General features: G+C 38.7%; 1 protein-coding gene across 1 annotated transcript in view; it reads left to right on the top strand.

Moving 5' to 3' along the window:
• The window catches only part of ZPLD1 (zona pellucida like domain containing 1), a 31838-nt gene extending 16893 nt beyond the window's left edge, over positions 1-14945 (top strand). Inside the window, exons 4-11 of the mRNA XM_009939433.2 lie at positions 2358-2539; positions 3188-3260; positions 6439-6536; positions 7191-7271; positions 8111-8282; positions 9673-9781; positions 12814-12843; positions 14770-14945. Of these exons, the coding sequence (XP_009937735.1) occupies positions 2358-2539; positions 3188-3260; positions 6439-6536; positions 7191-7271; positions 8111-8282; positions 9673-9781; positions 12814-12843; positions 14770-14945 (921 nt within the window). The remainder of the gene's footprint in view (positions 1-2357; positions 2540-3187; positions 3261-6438; positions 6537-7190; positions 7272-8110; positions 8283-9672; positions 9782-12813; positions 12844-14769) is intronic.
• The last annotated feature ends 3594 nt before the right edge of the window (positions 14946-18539 follow it).

Here is an 18539-nt window from a genome sequence, read left to right as displayed (position 1 = left end):
TGTATGTTCAGCTCTGAGCAATTAGTGCACAGCCACTCTGTGCTGTGGTGTTTTGCCTGCTGGTGTGACTTCAGTGTCTACATTTTATGTTGCTGTTTTGTGCATGGATAATGCACATCTTTGTACAGCTAATGACTAAGTCTAATCCTTAGCTGTGGATGAGATTTTGGAACCAGAATCTGATCCAGGAGCTGAATTTGAAGTATGTTTTGTACCAGCATAATTTTATTTTCTTCAATGAAGCTATCCTACTCTGAATGGGGGGAGAGGGAGAAGTCAGGTCTCAAACCTTCTATACTAAGGGAGAGGAGAATTGCGCAGTTTGTGTGTATATCTTACTGTACAAACAGTAGTGACTTGTATCAAAGTATCTATGAATAACTTACAAAACAAGTGTAAAAATGTATTATTTTTAAGGCTAATATTCTATCTAGAATTTGTATTTGCACTTCATGATACCTGTCAGTTTTTATAACAAACCCCCTGTTTTCTGTTGCCAATAATTTTGTGAAACTGGGCTGAAATGTTCAACGTGCTCTCTGACCCGTTTGCCTCAGGCTGAGTTTTCTTTTAAAATTTCCACAAAAAACAGTTCAGCAAGTTCAAGATTCTCTTTTCCCATTTACCCTGAAAAGCTGTAGCACCTTCATGACTTGCAGTAGAAGAATTTGCCAGGAAGCAACTTTTTCCTGTTCCCGTGGAGTCGGTCACATTGTAAACTCCCTGAACTTGCTATTTGATTATAATTGTAAGAGCTTGATGTTTTAAAAAACCCGAACAGTCTGGTAAGTCCAAATAATTGGAGCTCCCCATGAAGCCCTCCACAAGGCTGTGTACAGGATACAAAGACAAAGCAGCAGCTGCTAAAAATATAACCAAAAATTCCCCTCATACTCTCTCAGTTTATGCATGCTGTGCCACAAAGAGGATAAAGGAGCAGGGAGCATTTCTTATCATGTTCCCCACACTGAGTAGTACAATCCCATGCCTTTCTTGGCTGTGTTTTACAGCAAAGACCTTCAAACTCATTTTCAATAAAAGTAAAGGAAAGACAACCGTTTACCTGGGTAAAACCCAGGTTGGTCTGCAATCTGGCAAGCACAGCTTTTTTCGGGGATGGGGTGGTGAGGAAGCTGAACAGAGCTGTGGTTGCCTGTGCTACCTTAGTGCTCTGTCCTATGTGTTTTAGGCAAGGAATAGATCCTAGCATATTTGATTTTCATAGTTTTCCCACCATTTAGCAAATGGTTAGGTATATATACTGTTGGCAAAGTGTGTGCCTGCATCTGTGCTCTAGCTGGTTTTTCTGTAGCCTAAGGAGGCAAAATATCCTGCTGTGTAGCCTGTGCTACTTAGTGCAAAAAGTTACAACTTGGGTGCACCTCAGGATGATTCTTCTATAATGAAATGTCTTTTTAAGAAACTGTGTATTCTGAAACTGTTGAAAGCATCTGTTTTGCTGATAGTTATGCAAAAGAAAAGCTACAGTGGAAGTCCAGTGCCATGTTAATTGGCCTTATTGTATATGTGCCTACTGTAATTTGTGACGCTTACCTGTTCTTTTCAAACCAGCCCCTTAGTCATATCAGTAGCTACAGATGGAGTGGGGCTGGGCTGCTACCAGGAGGAAAAGATGTCCTTCAGTTTTCTGTAGAGCTGCATGTTATTGCTGGCTCTGCACACACTGTGAGCCTGAGCAACGCAGGATAGCGCGTGTCCAGGGACTGAATTAAACGTGCATTGGCATTAAGATTGTATTTCTTTTCAGCTCTTGCATTTCTTACAGTGTTTCTTTGCACATAGTTTATAATTTAGATTGAGAAGGACAATGTAGACAAAAACAGGCTCAAAGTTCAGCTGTTTGGCTTGTATCTGTTCATAAAGTACACTGGTTTTGATGTGTCAAAAGCAAAGCTCTAGAGTGACAAAGTATTGTTTCTGTGAATTAAATTACTTGTGTATTTACTGTATTATTGCAAATTACTGCTCATTTTAAGCTAATATTTAAAAAATGTAAAAGTTCCTTCAGCTTTCCCCAGTAAGTCACATGAATTCACTGGGAATGCTCAGAAAAAAACGTACCTACCCAAAAAAAGCTTCCAGGATTCATCAATTTTTTTCAAATATTACTCAAGTCCATGTTTTAAGAATAGGGATATCACTTGTGAACTGTATATGCATGATTCTGGGGAGGTGAAAAACAAAACACAGGAAATGTTATTAAACGAAATTAATTTTTGAAACATTTCCTGAAGATATCTCTGAGTAAATTATGGGCTAAAGCATCAGTGCCCTTAGGTATCTCTTGTTGCACAGTTAAGTTTCTGATAATAGTTGTTTTCTGTCTCCCTCAACAGGTATCCTCAGCTCGAGGAATCAATGCTTACGGAAATACCTCAGTGGTACAGATAGGTAATGTTTCGGGCTATATAGATACACCAGACCCACCAACGATTATCAGCTATTTGCCTGGGCTTCTGTACAAATTTAGCTGTAGCTATCCACTGGAGTACTTGGTTAACAATACCCAGCTTGCTTCGTAAGTATGCTTTTCATTTCTATGTGTTTCATACTCATGTTTATGTAAGCCCATATGTTATGTGTGTATATGCATACCCACCTAAATATGTGCTTGCCATAGCAGGGTTGTCCACATAGTGATTTTTAGCTATGCAAGAGTAAAGGGAAGGGAAAAAGCACTGAAAGAAGAGGAGATGCAAAGGAAAAGAAAATTCTGTGGCATCATTATATGAGAACAGTTTATGGAGAGAGCCTTAGATAATGTAAAACTTCCCATAAAATTCAGGTGTTCTGATGACAAAATGGTAGCAGCAAAAAAATGGAAATTCTTCATGAAATAGTTTGTAAGCGTGTGTATAGAGTGCAAGAGAAAATATTTCAATGAGTAAACCTTGTTCATCATGAAAAGTGTGTTCCTTTTTGTCACTTTGCCTCTCTGCTAATTGTTTTCCTGATTCATGTTTTCAACAGTATCCATTACTTTCTCTATAGTTAAGGTTCTGTCAGTGTTTCCACTATAAATTCCTATTTCTGAAGTTTATAACCCAAATGCATAAATTAACTCCTTATGACATGACTCAAGTTTTTTGAACAATAAAAACCACTAAGAAACACAAAAATAAAAATTCTTTTTCATGATGGTTTTTGGTTTCCGGTTGTGTTGTAGGTCATCAGCTGCTATTTCTGTGAGGGAGAACAATGGTACATTTATCAGCACTTTGAATTTGTTGCTTTACAATGTGAGTATAAAATACAGCAATATAACCTGGACTAAATCCACCTCTGTGCTACGTGGGTGCAAACTGGATTAGCAGAGCAAAGTATAGACTAGTCTTCATTACTTGCTATTTCATTCCCACTCCTCCCATGAAGAATCACACCTTTCATCTGGGCATTTTTCATCTCTGAGTTCCCTTATCCTTTTTGTTTGCATGTACCTGTTGTCTTGTATGTATATGGCTAGTCTTTGAGGACACACACAGTCTTTTGGTCCTGTATTTATACAGTTTTTCAATTTACAGCTCTGGCTTCCAGGCTGTAGTGCCATGTGAATAATCTGTTGTAGTATAACGATAATCATACTCCAGAGTGTACACTTGTGTTTACATTTATTAATTTTGTGTGTGTGTGTGCATATTTCTATATATGTGTATGTGTATAGGTACATTATACTTATACAAAAAGTACTCTGTAGAATTCTATAAAAATATTCTAGCCCTGTTCCCTCAGCAATAAACTATAACACTTTTGCTGGGGCATTTTTATGTTCAAGTCTCATCAGAGTGTTTTGATCATCTGTAATTGCAGTGAGGGATGTGGAATTTCTTCCAGATCTATAGCCCACTGTATGTGTTGTCTCATTGTGGGGACTTTTAAGATTTTAAGGGTTAATTTTAACAGATTTCAGCTTGCACTTCTTCCATACATTTTAGGTAATTTAACTTGAATATGGATTATTATATAAGCTTTTACTATGTGAATACGGATGGTGACAGTAAAACGTGAAAAATGCACAGACCTCTACTTAACAACATTAATCCCTGAAATGATATTTTTGTGTTGATTAAAATTTTTATTCATACATTTTAAATACCTGATTTAAATATCAATTTTTCAATCTATCAAGCAACATTTTTGTAAATTATGAATCTGATTTTTTTGCATTATTATTCATGCCATCAGGATGCTGAGTTATAATTCATGCGACTGATTTAAAAGTCAATGCTTTATGCTTTGAACAAAATGAGCTATAAATATTGTAACAGGACATTTTCCAAAGGCATGCTTAAAAAAAAATCATGTTTGTTTGACAGAGCAGATCTCCATATAACAACCTATAATCTGTTAAAATGAAGATTATACTTCTCTTGTTTTTAAATAAACCTGTGACCAATAAGATGCAGCAGGGTGAGGACAGCCAAAGTTCTCAGTCAGGACAAGCATTGACCACCACGTTTGCTGCCTTTCAGAGCCCAGCTCTGCACACGGTCAGGTATAAATGTTATTCACACTTGTACTGAGCACACTTTTTCATCAAATACCACATGCTAAGCTGGGCTTTCATCCTCAGTGAGTTTGCAATTCGACCATGAACAGTGGTGTCTTATCCTTCTGATTTCAGTTGTATTGCTCTATTGAGTAGCACTAGCATGAGTAATACTGCTAAGGCCGGCAGATTCCAGTGACAGATACGCTCTTCTGGTTCACATCCTAGGGCTGGGTGTATACACAGACAGCTTGTGCATTGCCTGCAGTCTGCCTGGTTGGGAGTGCCTCTTGGGAGACCTGTGGTCTTGTGAGCTCTGATCCTCCGGGCTCACTTGGTCCCCATTAGGGAGTCTTGGTTTTGGGAGGGGCTTCGAGGCTCCTGTCCACCCTTGGTATTGTGTTGTGTACAGATGTGGCTTTTGACTGCCAGCAGCCGTATGTTCATCCTTTAGCAGCAGTGTTATTTCCTAACGTTGACTCTTCCTCTTCTCAGCTCACTTCCGTCTTCCCACATAAGGTGGTGTTTACATTTACTTTGTGGTGTTAGCATTAGGGAAGACAAGAGGAGTCATTATGATAGACTCCGAAAGAGTTTAATAGCGAAACATTTTCGCGGAGCCGAAGTGGCTATGGGCTTTTAGGCCTTCCTATAAATGTCTGTCTAAATGAATAAAAACTACTCTTTAAGAAAAAAAGAACAACTATGGAATGTAATAGTGAGGGACTTGCTGCAGACTTTTTAAGCAGTCTGCAAAATGTGACAGAGCTGGGTATTTGAGAAATGTATAATGAACTTTAAAGAAGACAAACTTACCTGATCTCACTTGAATGGATCTTCAAGGACTTGCTCTGTGTATATCGCAGAGTTTGTCTGTGTGTGCACGTATACGTCCCAAGGCCTCTGGTGCTGCAGAGATTTAATATTGGGCATGCAGTGAATTTTGGCATTGTTTCCTCTGAGAAAATACTTGATTTATGTGCTTAATCCTTCTTATTGCTGTCAGCTGCTGCTCTTGGTCTTGCCTGTCATGCTGAACCTGGTCAAAATTGTTTAACAAATTTTTTCATTTATATTGAGTGTTTTGACCTCTCACAAGAGGTCTCAGCATGCTGGGTTCCTGTGCTTTCTGGATTAGCAACCTATTTGACATAGGTGATGTTACTACTAAGTGCATTTTGATATGCTGGATTAACATCTGTTGCTCTGATCTGTTTCATGGCATCGTTGCTAAAGTGACATGAGTGGTTCAGCCTTTGAACAAGAAACGAATAAAACAGCTGTATCTATGTAGCAGTATATGTGGATTTCCCAACTTTTGTGTTACATACAGCTTTCTTGAAACAGCATTTTTGAAATGTTAGAGTTTAAATAAAAATATTTGTTAATTGGAGCCTTCAACCAACCAACTTCCATAGAAACTACATTTTGGATAATACAATGTGTCTGTTCTCCCAGACTGCAACTTAAGATACATAAAACCTGATGACGTTGCTGTCTCCACTAAATCAAATAACCTTAACAGTCTTGGGAAAGAGTGTGCTGTGACAACCCAGTTAAGCTCCTCCGTTAGAAAATGGCAGTAGCTGCCATGTTTGCTTGTAGGGACTGGGAGACAAACTGAGGTGTCAATGAATGATACCTTTTCTTTAATTGCCGATCCAACCACGTAATAAAATCATAAAAATCGTAAAAAGATTTTCCCAGAATAGTTGCATAGGATAAGGCCAGTTAAGTGTTACTGACCTTTACAGACAAATATGTAGGCAAATGCTCTGGCATGGCTTTTTGATTCTTCCCTTATGGAGGACAAAGTAAATGGCTGTCCTACATAGAATGGTCAGGAAAATTAGATGGGAGTTCAGTCTGTGTATGCAGATGAGTTGTTACAGCAGGATTTCTGTTACACTGAGGCAATGTTTGTTTTTCAGGATTCAACCTACAGCCAGCAGCTCCTTATCCCAAGTACAGGTTTACCTTTGAAAACCAAAATATACGCAGCTGTAAGAGCAACCAACCTTGATGGCAGGTACCATAAAGGATGTTATTTCTTGTCTTGCTTGCTAGTCAGCACTTAGTGTTGCAGATTTTTCAGATTTAGAAGCAACTGTCTTACCTCATAGCATTTTGTATGTTAAAATAAGGGTTGGTGTTTGATTAATCACTGCCCTCGGCTGGAGGGTATCAGGTCCTTGATGGTGACTGCATGTATTGCTGCAGTCCTCATTATGACAGTTTTTCTGAATTATACTTTAAATCTCCTGTTGCTGTTATTTGTTATTTAAAGAAAGAGCTTCTGTAAGATCAAGTGAGGAACTCGAGTGCTTTTAAAAGTGGGGTGGTTTTGAGTTCCATTCCTATGTGGCCATGACTTCCGAGACGAGGTGTACAACGTGTGTTGGTATGGTGGTTGACCTGCATGAAACCAGATGGTTTGTTTTACACAATTCTGTTGCTATGGTGTGCTGTTTAGTTTTGTAAGTCATGGGAAGAAACAGGTGATATACGGGGAATGCAGGATGACTTGTACATGACGTGTTAAATACAGTAACTCAGCTTCAATGTAACAGCCTGCATTATCAGTATGTACACTTGCCTTGTCTTTTAATCTTATCTCTCTCACTCTCCACCTCTACACTTACATTGCCAGTTCCCCTCATCTATCACTTTGCTCCCTGTGCAGGTGGAACGTTTTGATGGACTACTGTTATACCACGCCATCTGGTAATCCTAGCGATGATCTTCGATATGATCTTTTTTTCAGGTAGGTCCTGTGCAAACCCAGTGTTTTGTGGGTCCTTCCTTTAAAAAAAAGTTATAAATTTCTCCAATAGATGGTGTTCTAAACTGCCTGGAAAGTCTAAGCAATATTAGCAGGGAGGACTGAGGTCTGGGCTTACAGATAACATGTCAGAACTTATCTTGTTTGCAAACATAAACATAGAAGCAAGTGCAAAGTCGTAAGAATTATGAAGGTAGAGAAGTGTATATCTAAAATGACTTTACTAGAGATAACATAAGCACCCAAACTGAATGGCTATACTGGCCTTTATTTTACCAAAGGTACACTTGTGGTGAATGACAGTGATATAAAGCATCATAGACTCCAGTTCAGGAAAGCAGTTAAGCAAATGATTAAAGATAAATAGAAGCTTCTGCTGCTACTCCCAGTAATAACGTTTATTGGAATTGGATCCTTGGAAGACATCTTGGCAGTGTCTCAGATTAAATTTTATCAGTGACAGTTGCTGGAGAGATACTGTCTTCTTTTGGAGTTACCTGTCTATACTGGTTAGCATACCTGATTACTTTTTCCTTTGGGTCTCAAGTTTCTTTGGGCACTGGAATTAACTGATACCTTGGTTAGAGATGTTATGTTGCAAAGCAAAACATAATGTTTTTGCAGGAATGCATTTCAGCACAGGACTGTGCAACCTAACAGACAGATCGTTGCTGCCCGTGTTGGGCATTAGGACAGTGTTCTTTTCCAAGGAGCTAAAGCACTGAACTTGCTGCTTAAGTCCTCATGTTCTTGGCTAAGAGCTTCAAAATGCTAATCATACAGCTGCTCATCCTGGTTTTAATCTTCTCTACAAAAACTAGCTGTGACAAGGACCCACAGACAACTATAATTGAAAATGGCAAGAGCCAAATGGGACGGTTTTCCTTTGAGGTGTTTCGCTTTGTGAAGCACAAGAACCAGAAGATGTCTACGGTCTTCCTTCACTGTGTGACAAAGCTGTGCAGAGCAGATGACTGTCCCTTTCTTGTGCCAGTAAGTTTCAGTGGACGGAAGTTGCTGTTAATTATTGGTATATAAATTAGGCACACTGGACTTATTCTGCATCCAAATGCTATGGAAGTTTGGATGGCACAGAACAAAGGTGGCTTGTAGAGTCTGAAGTAAGAATGCTTTTTGTGTCTGAAAGGATGTAAAACTGATGAAGAATGGGGCAATGAATATTGTCATCCGGAGACAGAATAATACTAGACCTGCAAAACTCAGGTGGTTGAACACATGAGAAATGACCTCTTTGCATTTTGGTCCTTAATTAATTTTTAGAAGTAACAACCTTGAGACAGCTTCAGAGCTGATATTCTTAGTATAGCGACTGAGAAACAAGGTATCCACAGTCACAGTGCATGAATATAAGTAGCTTAGAATAGAGTTTATGGAAAACTTAAAGCTATAGTAAGTGTAGTTATAATGACAAGGAAAATTTGAAAGAGTGTCTGATAGTGGAAAAAACCAAACTTACTACATCCGCTATAGTTTATTACCACCTTCCTTATAGTTTGGAAACCGCTGTTTTGAAGTTCATGAAGTTGTGTCAATTAAAAAATTATTTCATGTTAAGAGTGTCAGGAACAACAATTATATTTTGGAAATTGAAACATTTAAGTAAACGTATAAACACGGAATATTTTGTGATGTCTTCAGAATGCAGTATTGTTTCCCATTGAATGACTTTCCATTTACAATTTTAAAAAGCTGTCAGTTCAGTATAATTCTGGAATTTTGTACGCTATTTTATACTTTTATGTTACACTTCTAAGTAATTCATTATTTCTATTGAGAATTTATGTTCTGAAGTTTTTGAAGTTCTTGCACAAGAAGTTGAAATTAAAGAAATGCTCTTGGTTGAAGCATACTTGAGTACCCAAGATGAAGGTGGATAAGTTAGAGATGTTAAAGGTGGATTTCAGATGACAGTGCTGAGGATTGTTTTAAAGTGGGCCATTGCCATTTAGAACTGCATGGGAAATGTGTGAACTTTAGCTAGACAAGCTTGCTAGAATAGGGCTTGTAGCATGTTGTCTATCCCTAGTCAAGCAAAACACATTTGTTGGGGAAAACTGTCTGTAAACAAAGCTTTGGGAAATTAACTACTGAAAATTTAATATACTATAAGATGGATCATGTACACAACAGCAGTATAATTCTGTAAATGAAGTGAAGCAAAATACAACAGGAAGCTAGGCATTTATAAGAAACACTGCTAGGGAATATTGCAGCGGTTTTATTGCAAAGTAATTTAATGCATACTAAGAAATAAAATCAAAGTTGTAGTATTGCTTATAAAAGAGGTTATGTTAAAGCAGGAAGCACAGGACAGTAATTCCATTCTACTCTGAAACTGTGATTGTTTTGATTAACCGCTCAGATTTGCAGTAACAGAGAAAGAAGAGATGCTCGTGGGAGGACAACTTGGAGCCCTCAGAGCACCTCTGGCAATGCTGTAATCTCTGCTGGCCCCATCATTACCAGAAGCGGTAAGAATGAGCAAACATTTTCTATGGACTACTGGAATTTCAGAAACTTGGGGAAATGCTTTGCCGTTTAATATGAATTTGCGGTGGCTTAAGGAAAGGGTGGATTCTCCATGACTTTGCTGTGTAATTTTTTCCCTACTGTTGGAGTCTTTGGTAGAGTTTTTGAGCTAATATTTCTGTTCGGCTCACATACTTCCTCCCTACCCCAGTAAAATCACTGCGGAATACTGTTATACTTATAAGGCTGTTATAAAAGCCCATAGTCAGTGGGTTGACTTCTTTATTTGTCAGATTTCACTGAAGATAATGGAATTTAAGGTACTGTGTTCAGTGTTGCGATTTAATTTGGACAGCTAATGAATATTCGCTGTCACTTTCTATTCACCATTTCTTCCAGCCTCACCTGTGGGTTTTTGTCTAAGTGTTGCATAAAATTAATACATGCTATGCTTAGCCTTCAGCTGTAAGAAGGAAGTAGGACATACACATTGTAAAGTCTAAATGGAGTGGACCAAAATCTATTTCTTTAAATCCAGGGTGAAATTCCATGATTTCAAATTTATTTTTGCCAAAGTCTTTTTTTTTTTTTTTAAAAAAGAAAACAGCTCTAAATGCAACCTGCAGTCTCTGAAAAGAATTTGTGACTGCTGTTGACAAAATAATAAAAATAAAATATTTGAAAAATGTTTAAGCAATTCTATTTACATATATTTATAAGTAGTTGCAGTTAAGCAACTCGTTTCACCAGTCTTAGATTTAGAAAGCTGAGAGCAGGACTGAATCCTATCTAGGAAAAATAACTGAAACACTTCATAATAAAATCTATGTGCGCGAAGTGGTTGTGCCCACATATATAAAGAGAACAACTGATCCTCCAGAATAGGAAACCATCGAGCAAGAGACCATTTTTAGAACAATTACTTCATTATAAGCAACATTTCTGCAAAGAAAATGAGTATTTTTGTTCTGCATTACACGTAGTCCCAGTTGAGTTGCTGCTATCTGATTAGTCAAGAAAAAGTGAAAAGAACTAACTTCAAAGTTGCATGCATGAGTACTTATGGGAAATGAATGACAGTTTTGCTCAAACACATATGCTAGAGAAATGCTGCCTTAGGCAAGGAATGGAAACTAGATAGAGCTTGTTATATGAGCAACCCCTGTTAGGTAATATGGCTTACGATTCAAATGCTATGAATGCTATTTTTACAATTAAAAAAAAACCCAACTCACCAATTACCTTCAAATATTGCATAACTTCAAGCAAACCAAGATCTATGCATGGGTGTTTAGTGACCCCAAAGAAAGGGTAAACGATTTTATAACTTCTTGACAACTGCTGAGGTTGGTTTGTTTTAATTAAAACATAGTAAGGCTGGAAAAGGAAAATAAAAATTTTTTAGGTGTCGTGTTCTTGAGCTATGTGTCTAAAGCTTTTTAGATTGGATGTGTTTCTGCATCTCCATAGTATGTTTTTGGAGCATTCTACTCCTGCTGGCATAAGGATGGTTTGTTTGGAAGTATTCTGAAAACAAATGAGATTCAGTTCTGAACTCTACCATGAATTTCCTGAGTGGCATTGGGCAAGTCACTTAATCTGGCTTGCACTTTGCTTTTCTTTCTAGAGCAGAAAGAGGGAATTAGCATTTGCTCCTACTGTCCCTTCTCATTTTGAAAATAAGTGCAATAAAAATGTGAAGGTTCATGAATACTGTAGTCAAGGAAAGAAAAGGGGGAAGATCATGAGAGAACTTGAACTATCTGGTTTTGGATGAGAGTGGCGGGGTGCAGTGCTGGCTTACTCCAGTGCGATGCTGCATGGAGGAGCTTTATAATATTTTCAAGGCTAACTCTGGTCAGCCTTAGTGGAGATACATTTGTACGGAGCCCATCAAACCTGCCGCACCTGCCTCACTGTAGTACGTACCCTAGTATTAGGTCTGCAGTTGCATGGACGTACAGACTCTCACTTCACTCGTTTAGGTTGGTGCTGCATCTGTCCCAGGGCTGATCCTGTGCACGTCGATGTCTGCAGAAGCACCTTGAGTTAGCCAGGTCTCCCCATTACTCTAGTCACCATCTGTGCTGGTAACAGCTGTTTATGCAGTTACTTTGATAGGAACTGAATAGTGCTACTGCAAATGAGTAATGATCCTTCTCCTGTGTATTTCTGAACTCTCATTTCTGACACTTTGTTATTTTCACAGAAACTTTATTCTTGTTTCTTAATCTAAAATAAGTCATTACTGGAGACATACACAGAAGAAAATGTTTTACTCTCTGTGTATAGAAACAAAGCAGGTACCTACTCGTGAGGGTGAAATTGTGTAGCTTTTGATGGATGTCTCACTTAAACTTAGAAGACAGCTGCTCAAAACAAATGTATTCATGAGCTGTGCTTACAAGTTGCACAAAAAAGCAAAAAAGGTAACAAGAAATGTAGTTCTGAGATGGACAATGGTAAGTAAGTAAAAACTGAAGACAAAATGCAAATGTTTCCCTGAATATGATGTCACTGTGTAACTGTCAAGAGAAAAGTGAGCAAGGGGAAAGGGCATTTTTGTAATCATTCATGGTCACTGATGTATTTTTCCTTGAAAAACTCAGGTTCATTTTTTTCTATACAGATCTTCTTGTAATATGATTAACAGTGAAGGGACTTGCTTGTAATACTGTGCTTATGGCTGTGTTTTTATTGAGGGACAGAATAGAAGCAGCCACATTTTCAATTAAGAGGTTCCTGCATTAAGGTGTGGGTGGTTTGTTTTTTTGTTTTTTTTTTTTTTTTTTTCCACAGAATACTAAGTAACATCATACTGGTGTGCTTGCATTAAAAATGAAGCAATGTCATGTAATTAATGTTGTTGTCCTTATTCTATCAGGAATGCTAAAAGCTACTAGTCAATGTTGTGAATCTAGCTGATGTACTTTGAAAATAAAGCTAGGACTATAGGCTTTTGTGTTGCAAAGACTGGAAGAGGTACGCAGAAGTATTTGTAAAATATAATGCATCCTGGTTTTGTTTTATACAGATGAGACTCCAACCAACAATTCACAGCTTGGTAAGTCATTCAGAATTGCAAGAAACATAAATGAGGGTTTGAGTGAAATAGAACTAAGGAAATGAACTATTTTGAGCTCTATGCACTGAACTGGAACGTTTTTTCTTTTTGGCTTGTCTTTGTCATTCAAATGAGTCAATACTGACATACTATAAAGAAAGCAATTGATGGATCTGGAATGCTCAGTTTAATTTGTGTATCCAGCCCCACCAACATAGGAACTTCTAATTCCTGTGATGGAACTGAAATGAAAATCTGCTGCTATGACATATGAGGATGAGGGAACATTGCAACTGCCAGATGCAAAATCAGACTTAAGCAGTAAAATCTGCTCGTGTTATGCAGGAGTAGAGCAGCAAAATGGTTATTATAGTGCAGTCCAGCTCAGTTCACAGCTCAAAGTCAGAAGAGCTCTGCTTCAGCTCCTGTTCTCCTGGCATTTAACCACACAAAGAGCCTATGGAGGAGCTGGTATAGAGCTTGTGATCTGCTAGGGTGAGGAAGGACATAGGCTGCAGGAGAGACCAGTTTGCATAAGTTTTAGGGTGCTGCTCCTTTGGGCATTTGGAGGACTTGTTTCGGCCTGTCTGTTACTGTTCACTGCTGGTAACAAGAAGTAGCCGATAACTAAGAAAGGAGGATGTTCAAGGTAACCAGGCAGTCCATTGGGACATTCCACCTCTTAATTGTTTATAACAGGACGGAGTGGCACAAGCAACCTATCCTGTCCTATGAACTCTAATACTATGTGTTCCTTTCTTAACTTAGAGCACATAAGAAGCTACCTTTCTCGCCTGGCATGGAAACAAAGTTCTCCCTGTAATGAATTGCTGCCTGGTGTGTTCCTGCCTGTGGGTATCTTTAAAATAATAATAACAAAACCCAGATCATCCATTTGCACACAGCTTGCTGTGTTAATGGCTGCTACCTTTCCTTCCCTAACAACAAAAGCAGCAGCCCTCTCTTTCCATCCCAAAGCAACAGACTTCCCTGTGCCTGTTGCTGTCCCAGTGGAAAGCATAGAGGTGGAGTGAGATGGGATTACTACTGTAGTGGAGAGAAGACAAGTAAGGTCAGAAGGCAGCACAGTGTTGAGAAGGGGGGGGAAACCTGATCAACAGAGCTGACTATTTTTTAGCTTTGGTGAGGAGGGAGGGATTGATGAGGTTGAGGGCAAGTGGCTGCTTCTGGGAGGAGCGGTCTGGTTTCCTACATAAAAGCTGTGTTGTCGTTTCACCTCACTCTCCCACACTGTAATGGCAAACACATTTCACTGGCAAACACATCGGTGCTTTGGGTAGCACCTACCACTCAGATGAGTTTTTTCCCTTCTGCTGGAAAAGATGGCACAGGCTGGATGTGTGAATGTTCCAGTATCCAGAAAATGGTCCACGAACAGCCTGTTGAGCTATGCTAAACAGAAAATATGTTACCTCTTCTACCTGAGAACTGATGAACATGTTGAGAAGCCTTCTGTGAAGGTGTACACACAAGCTTGGAGTAGCTCAGATACCTGGGCCCAGATGTGCTTGCTAAGGATTTATATACACTTTGAGTCAAGATGTGAATAATGATATCAGGGAAGAAATCCTTATACCTCTGACTTGATAGTTCTTGGACAATGGTAGTCTTGCCTGAAATAGCATAGGTCATGGTTGGTCACTAGCACATGAGGGATTATGCCTTAGAAGAATCCTTAGGGTCTTTATCCCTCAGCACAATGGATATTGAAGGAACTAATAACTACTTTCAAAGTATACTTAGATAAGCTTTATCCAAGTAGACAGGTGCTCATTCTGAAGTACAGTTTTACTCCTTTCATTGTAATTATTCTGTGTATAGCATGTTGTAATGGAAAGAAAATTGTTTGACACTGCTGAGAGATTGTAACCAGACCTTACCCGTGCAATTTTGTTCTCCTTGCAGCTCATCCAAATGGACCTCCTTTCCAGCTGAACTCAGCCACCGGTGCGCTGATTTCAGGCATAGTTGTCCTAGGAATCACAAGCATTTTCTTTTTCGTATGTTCCCTAACTCTTCTGCACAGAAAGTGGCCAAACAGTTCAGTCTTGAGTGGCATCCAAAACCCAGTTTTCAACTGAAATTGGTTATTTACTTGCACTTTTTCTTTGGGGTTGCCTTTCTTGCCTGTGAAATACAATTACATTAAAAATATCATTAAGGCAACAGCCAAGCTGTATCCAGCTTCTGTTCCAGCTATTCTATATCTGTAGGTTTGCTAGATGATGTTGTGTAGATAAGCAGCAGTGATATTGGTAATTATCCTAGAAAATTATGAGAATCTCAATTGTGTTTGTGATCAGACTGTATGACGTTATGCCCGTGGGTGTGCTCAAAATGGAGCTTGTGTCTCCAGCTTCCCAGTAAGGTCTCAGAGCTGAAGATGCTGTGGGTGAGAACCTTTCCAAGTATGCCATTCTTACACAAAACCTGACACATTCAGAAACATTCGTAAGTTCATAAACACTTAGTAAGATAAGGATCACTTCTACTTTGTCATGATATTTTTCACAAATTTGAAAAAACTGTCTCAGGAGGAACTTGTTTTCATCATCTTGGCTAAAACTAACCCCAGAGAGACTTAGAATAAGTGACTTTTTCTTATGGTTTCTTAGATATATCTTCCATTGACTTGTGGTGATATCTTGTGAAGGACGTAATTTGGCTGGATAATTGAGTCAATAGTTTAGGGCAACCCAGGGAACAATGCTGCAACTCTTGACATGGAAAAAACTTTTTTCCAGCAAAATCTTGGAGTGAGAATCAGTGAGAGCTTTAAGTCTGTCTAATATTCAGCAGAAAGCTAATTCTGCTCAGAATTGCCACATCTGCAGCCTTCAGTCAAATTCTAACCCTGGGAACTGCTCCAAGGGGAAAAGTATTCCTTTCCCTGCTACTCCTTGTACAGACAAGCTAATACAAACAAGTAATGCCCAAACTTTCCTCATATAAAATTACTTTCAGAGTGCAATTTAGCAGTTAAGCAAAACTCTCATTAATATCCTGATTTGTAAGGGCCAGTTTTGCCTCGTGAGTTTTGCAGTTCAGATAAGGCTTTCCTTTCTACCTGAAGACTTGTAAATCAATGCTTATTTCTTCAGTGTATTTTCCACATGGATTAGGCTTCTTCACTGCATGGATGAGGGGAAGAGGGCAACTAGAAGGATAGCAGGCCACAAACAGTGCTGTACTGTTGACTCTAGTTAATCTGATAAACATCAGACTTACCTGAAGTGACTGTGAGTGACCAGGTGCTCTCAAACAGGAGCACGGGGCAGTGGTATAGCTGTGTAGAAGAGACAGAAATGCTGGTACTGGAGAGGCCATACATTAAGCTGGACTGGATAGACAGTTGGGATTTTGGTCACACATACAGCAGTTAAATTTAATTTTTCATGTACTGTACATATTGACCTAGAAACACCTCATTGATATTTGTCGTCATCCTATGTTAACTATGTCTGTGTTTTCATTGATGTGATGCAACTGGCTAATGGTCAGGGCTTTTTGCCTCTCAAGACTGAAGACAAATACAGACTTGTTCTCAGTTTTCTCTGATACTGCAAATGCTGTATAAAGACCTGTTTTTCGCAAAGTCCACTGTGCTGTAATGTGGTATCCCTAACAACCAATACTGTACCTGTTTTCCTCCAGTCTTAATACCTCAAACAATTTTGCACTTCAGGGGTTAGGTCTGATGACATGTAAATCATGATTGTTTAATAAAATTATTTGAAACATTTCAGAATGGGTACTTTGTCTGAACTGTTTTCGTCCCCCTGTCAATTTGTTACAGTTTTATATGTGCTTTCAGTGACCTCATTCTACAAGAATGAAAACTGGACATGCTTCAAATCAGTTCGGCAAGAGCTTTCAATATATAGGATAAATTAGTGTAAGTATAGCTTTACTGGCCTTTAATGTAGGGTGGTAAACTCTGGAGATTTATATTCCAGTCTGGGGGATAAATAAATTCAGATAATCTATTTTAATTTACTCATAAAGACAACCACAGAAAACCCATTAATGTAATTACTACTTCATAACCAGTGGCTTTATCTGAAAGTTTCCAGTGATGGAGATAGCCATTACTTAGTCATCCTTAGTAAATTGTTCCAACAGTTAATTGCTGTCTTTAGTACTTTTAAAAAGACTATTTCTAATGTGAATGTGTCCAACTTAACTTGCCAGCCATTAGAAACTGTTGTGCCTTTATCTGCTAGACCCTTTTTCTAACACAAATCTCACCCAATTTAGTTAAGACCACAGGAAAAATAGTAAATGGGGTTGCAAAAAAAACCTAAATCAGAAGCTGCTGATATAATATAATACTTGTCCGATTTCAAGTTATCTGTATTTCTGGAAAGACAGTTTGTTTTTATATGGAGAAAAATAGTTTACGGGAATTAACAAAGACTTGTTGACCAAACTTTTTGAGGCTTGGGTAGCCTGTTACAAAGATGGAGTTGTTATCCAGTAATGTAACAGGCAAAAAGGTTTTCTGATGTTAATTAAAATTTCTGGAGTGGTTTGTTTTTGTGAAGAACCAGGTAAAATGGTGTTCTGTGTAACTTTTCCTCACGTGAAAATTATTAGTTACCAAAGTGTGATCCCACACCAGTTAAGTCAGTGAACAGAGTTCTCTCAACCATCTGTGGGAGTCATTACTGAGCTTGCTATGGATCGAATGTATTTGTCTTCATCGTTCGTTAAATGAGATAAATACCTGTTCCTCCTTTGAAAAGCAACGTGGAGAGTCACAGGTGGAAAATGATGTGTCAAAACAGGCTTGTTCATTTGCAGATCTGACACAGGAATACTTTATAAATGGTTTTTAGCGGAGGTGAAAACTTGAGCCAGGCTGCCCACATATTTCTGGCAGGGAGAGAACTGACTGCATTTGTAGAAACGTCGCCATCCCAGTTTGTTTGAAAGAAGCGTACAGGTATTTAGGAACACGTGGACGCCATCACTCATGACCTTACAAGTTTCAGGAAACAGGTTAGGTAGAAGTTGGGTGAATGTGTGTGAAGATTACACCCTACTTTTTGAAGGGCGGGATGTTAGGTGAGAGGGAAGGGGGAGTGGATTGAAAACATAAATTACATACAGTGGGCAGGGAGTTCTAGGACTCGAGATACCAAGTTTTAAATGGAGCAGTGAATTAAGAAGACACTTTTTACTTTGGATGAAGGAACTCTGGCCAGCTATATAATGGGAGTCTCACATGTGTTAAGTGAAACTGAATTACTAAGAATAGTGGCTCTGCTAATAAAATCACTTCCATTGGGGTGCCCATTACACGTGTTTAAATGCTCTTTTTGCGCATAGGTCAGGTTTCTGCAGGTAAGCACAGTATTCTGAAATGTTCTCAGGTCTCTGAGAATCATGTTAGCATTAGGAGGCAGATGGGAAAGAAACTGAGTGAGACTTTAAGCTTAGGTGTCTAAATCTAGTAGAAATTAATAAATCTACAGAAAGGTGGAAACACTTCCTGGGTTCCTGCCTTTGGAAGAAATAAATGGCATATCCAACTGAAGCTGTGGACACCAGTACTTGGGATAAATTCACCTGCTATTTGAGAAACAGGCCTTGGCAAAGGAACCTGTAAGTAAATCACATTTCCCATTTCGTTTGGCAGGCAGTATTTTTTACTCTTGGTATCTCTTAGTCTC

This window comes from Opisthocomus hoazin, chromosome 1, assembly GCF_030867145.1.
Source record: "Opisthocomus hoazin isolate bOpiHoa1 chromosome 1, bOpiHoa1.hap1, whole genome shotgun sequence".
In the NCBI taxonomy this organism is placed as follows: Eukaryota; Metazoa; Chordata; class Aves; order Opisthocomiformes; family Opisthocomidae; genus Opisthocomus; species Opisthocomus hoazin.
Note: the sequence above shows the minus strand (reverse complement) of the source record. Positions and strands in the feature narration are given on the sequence as shown.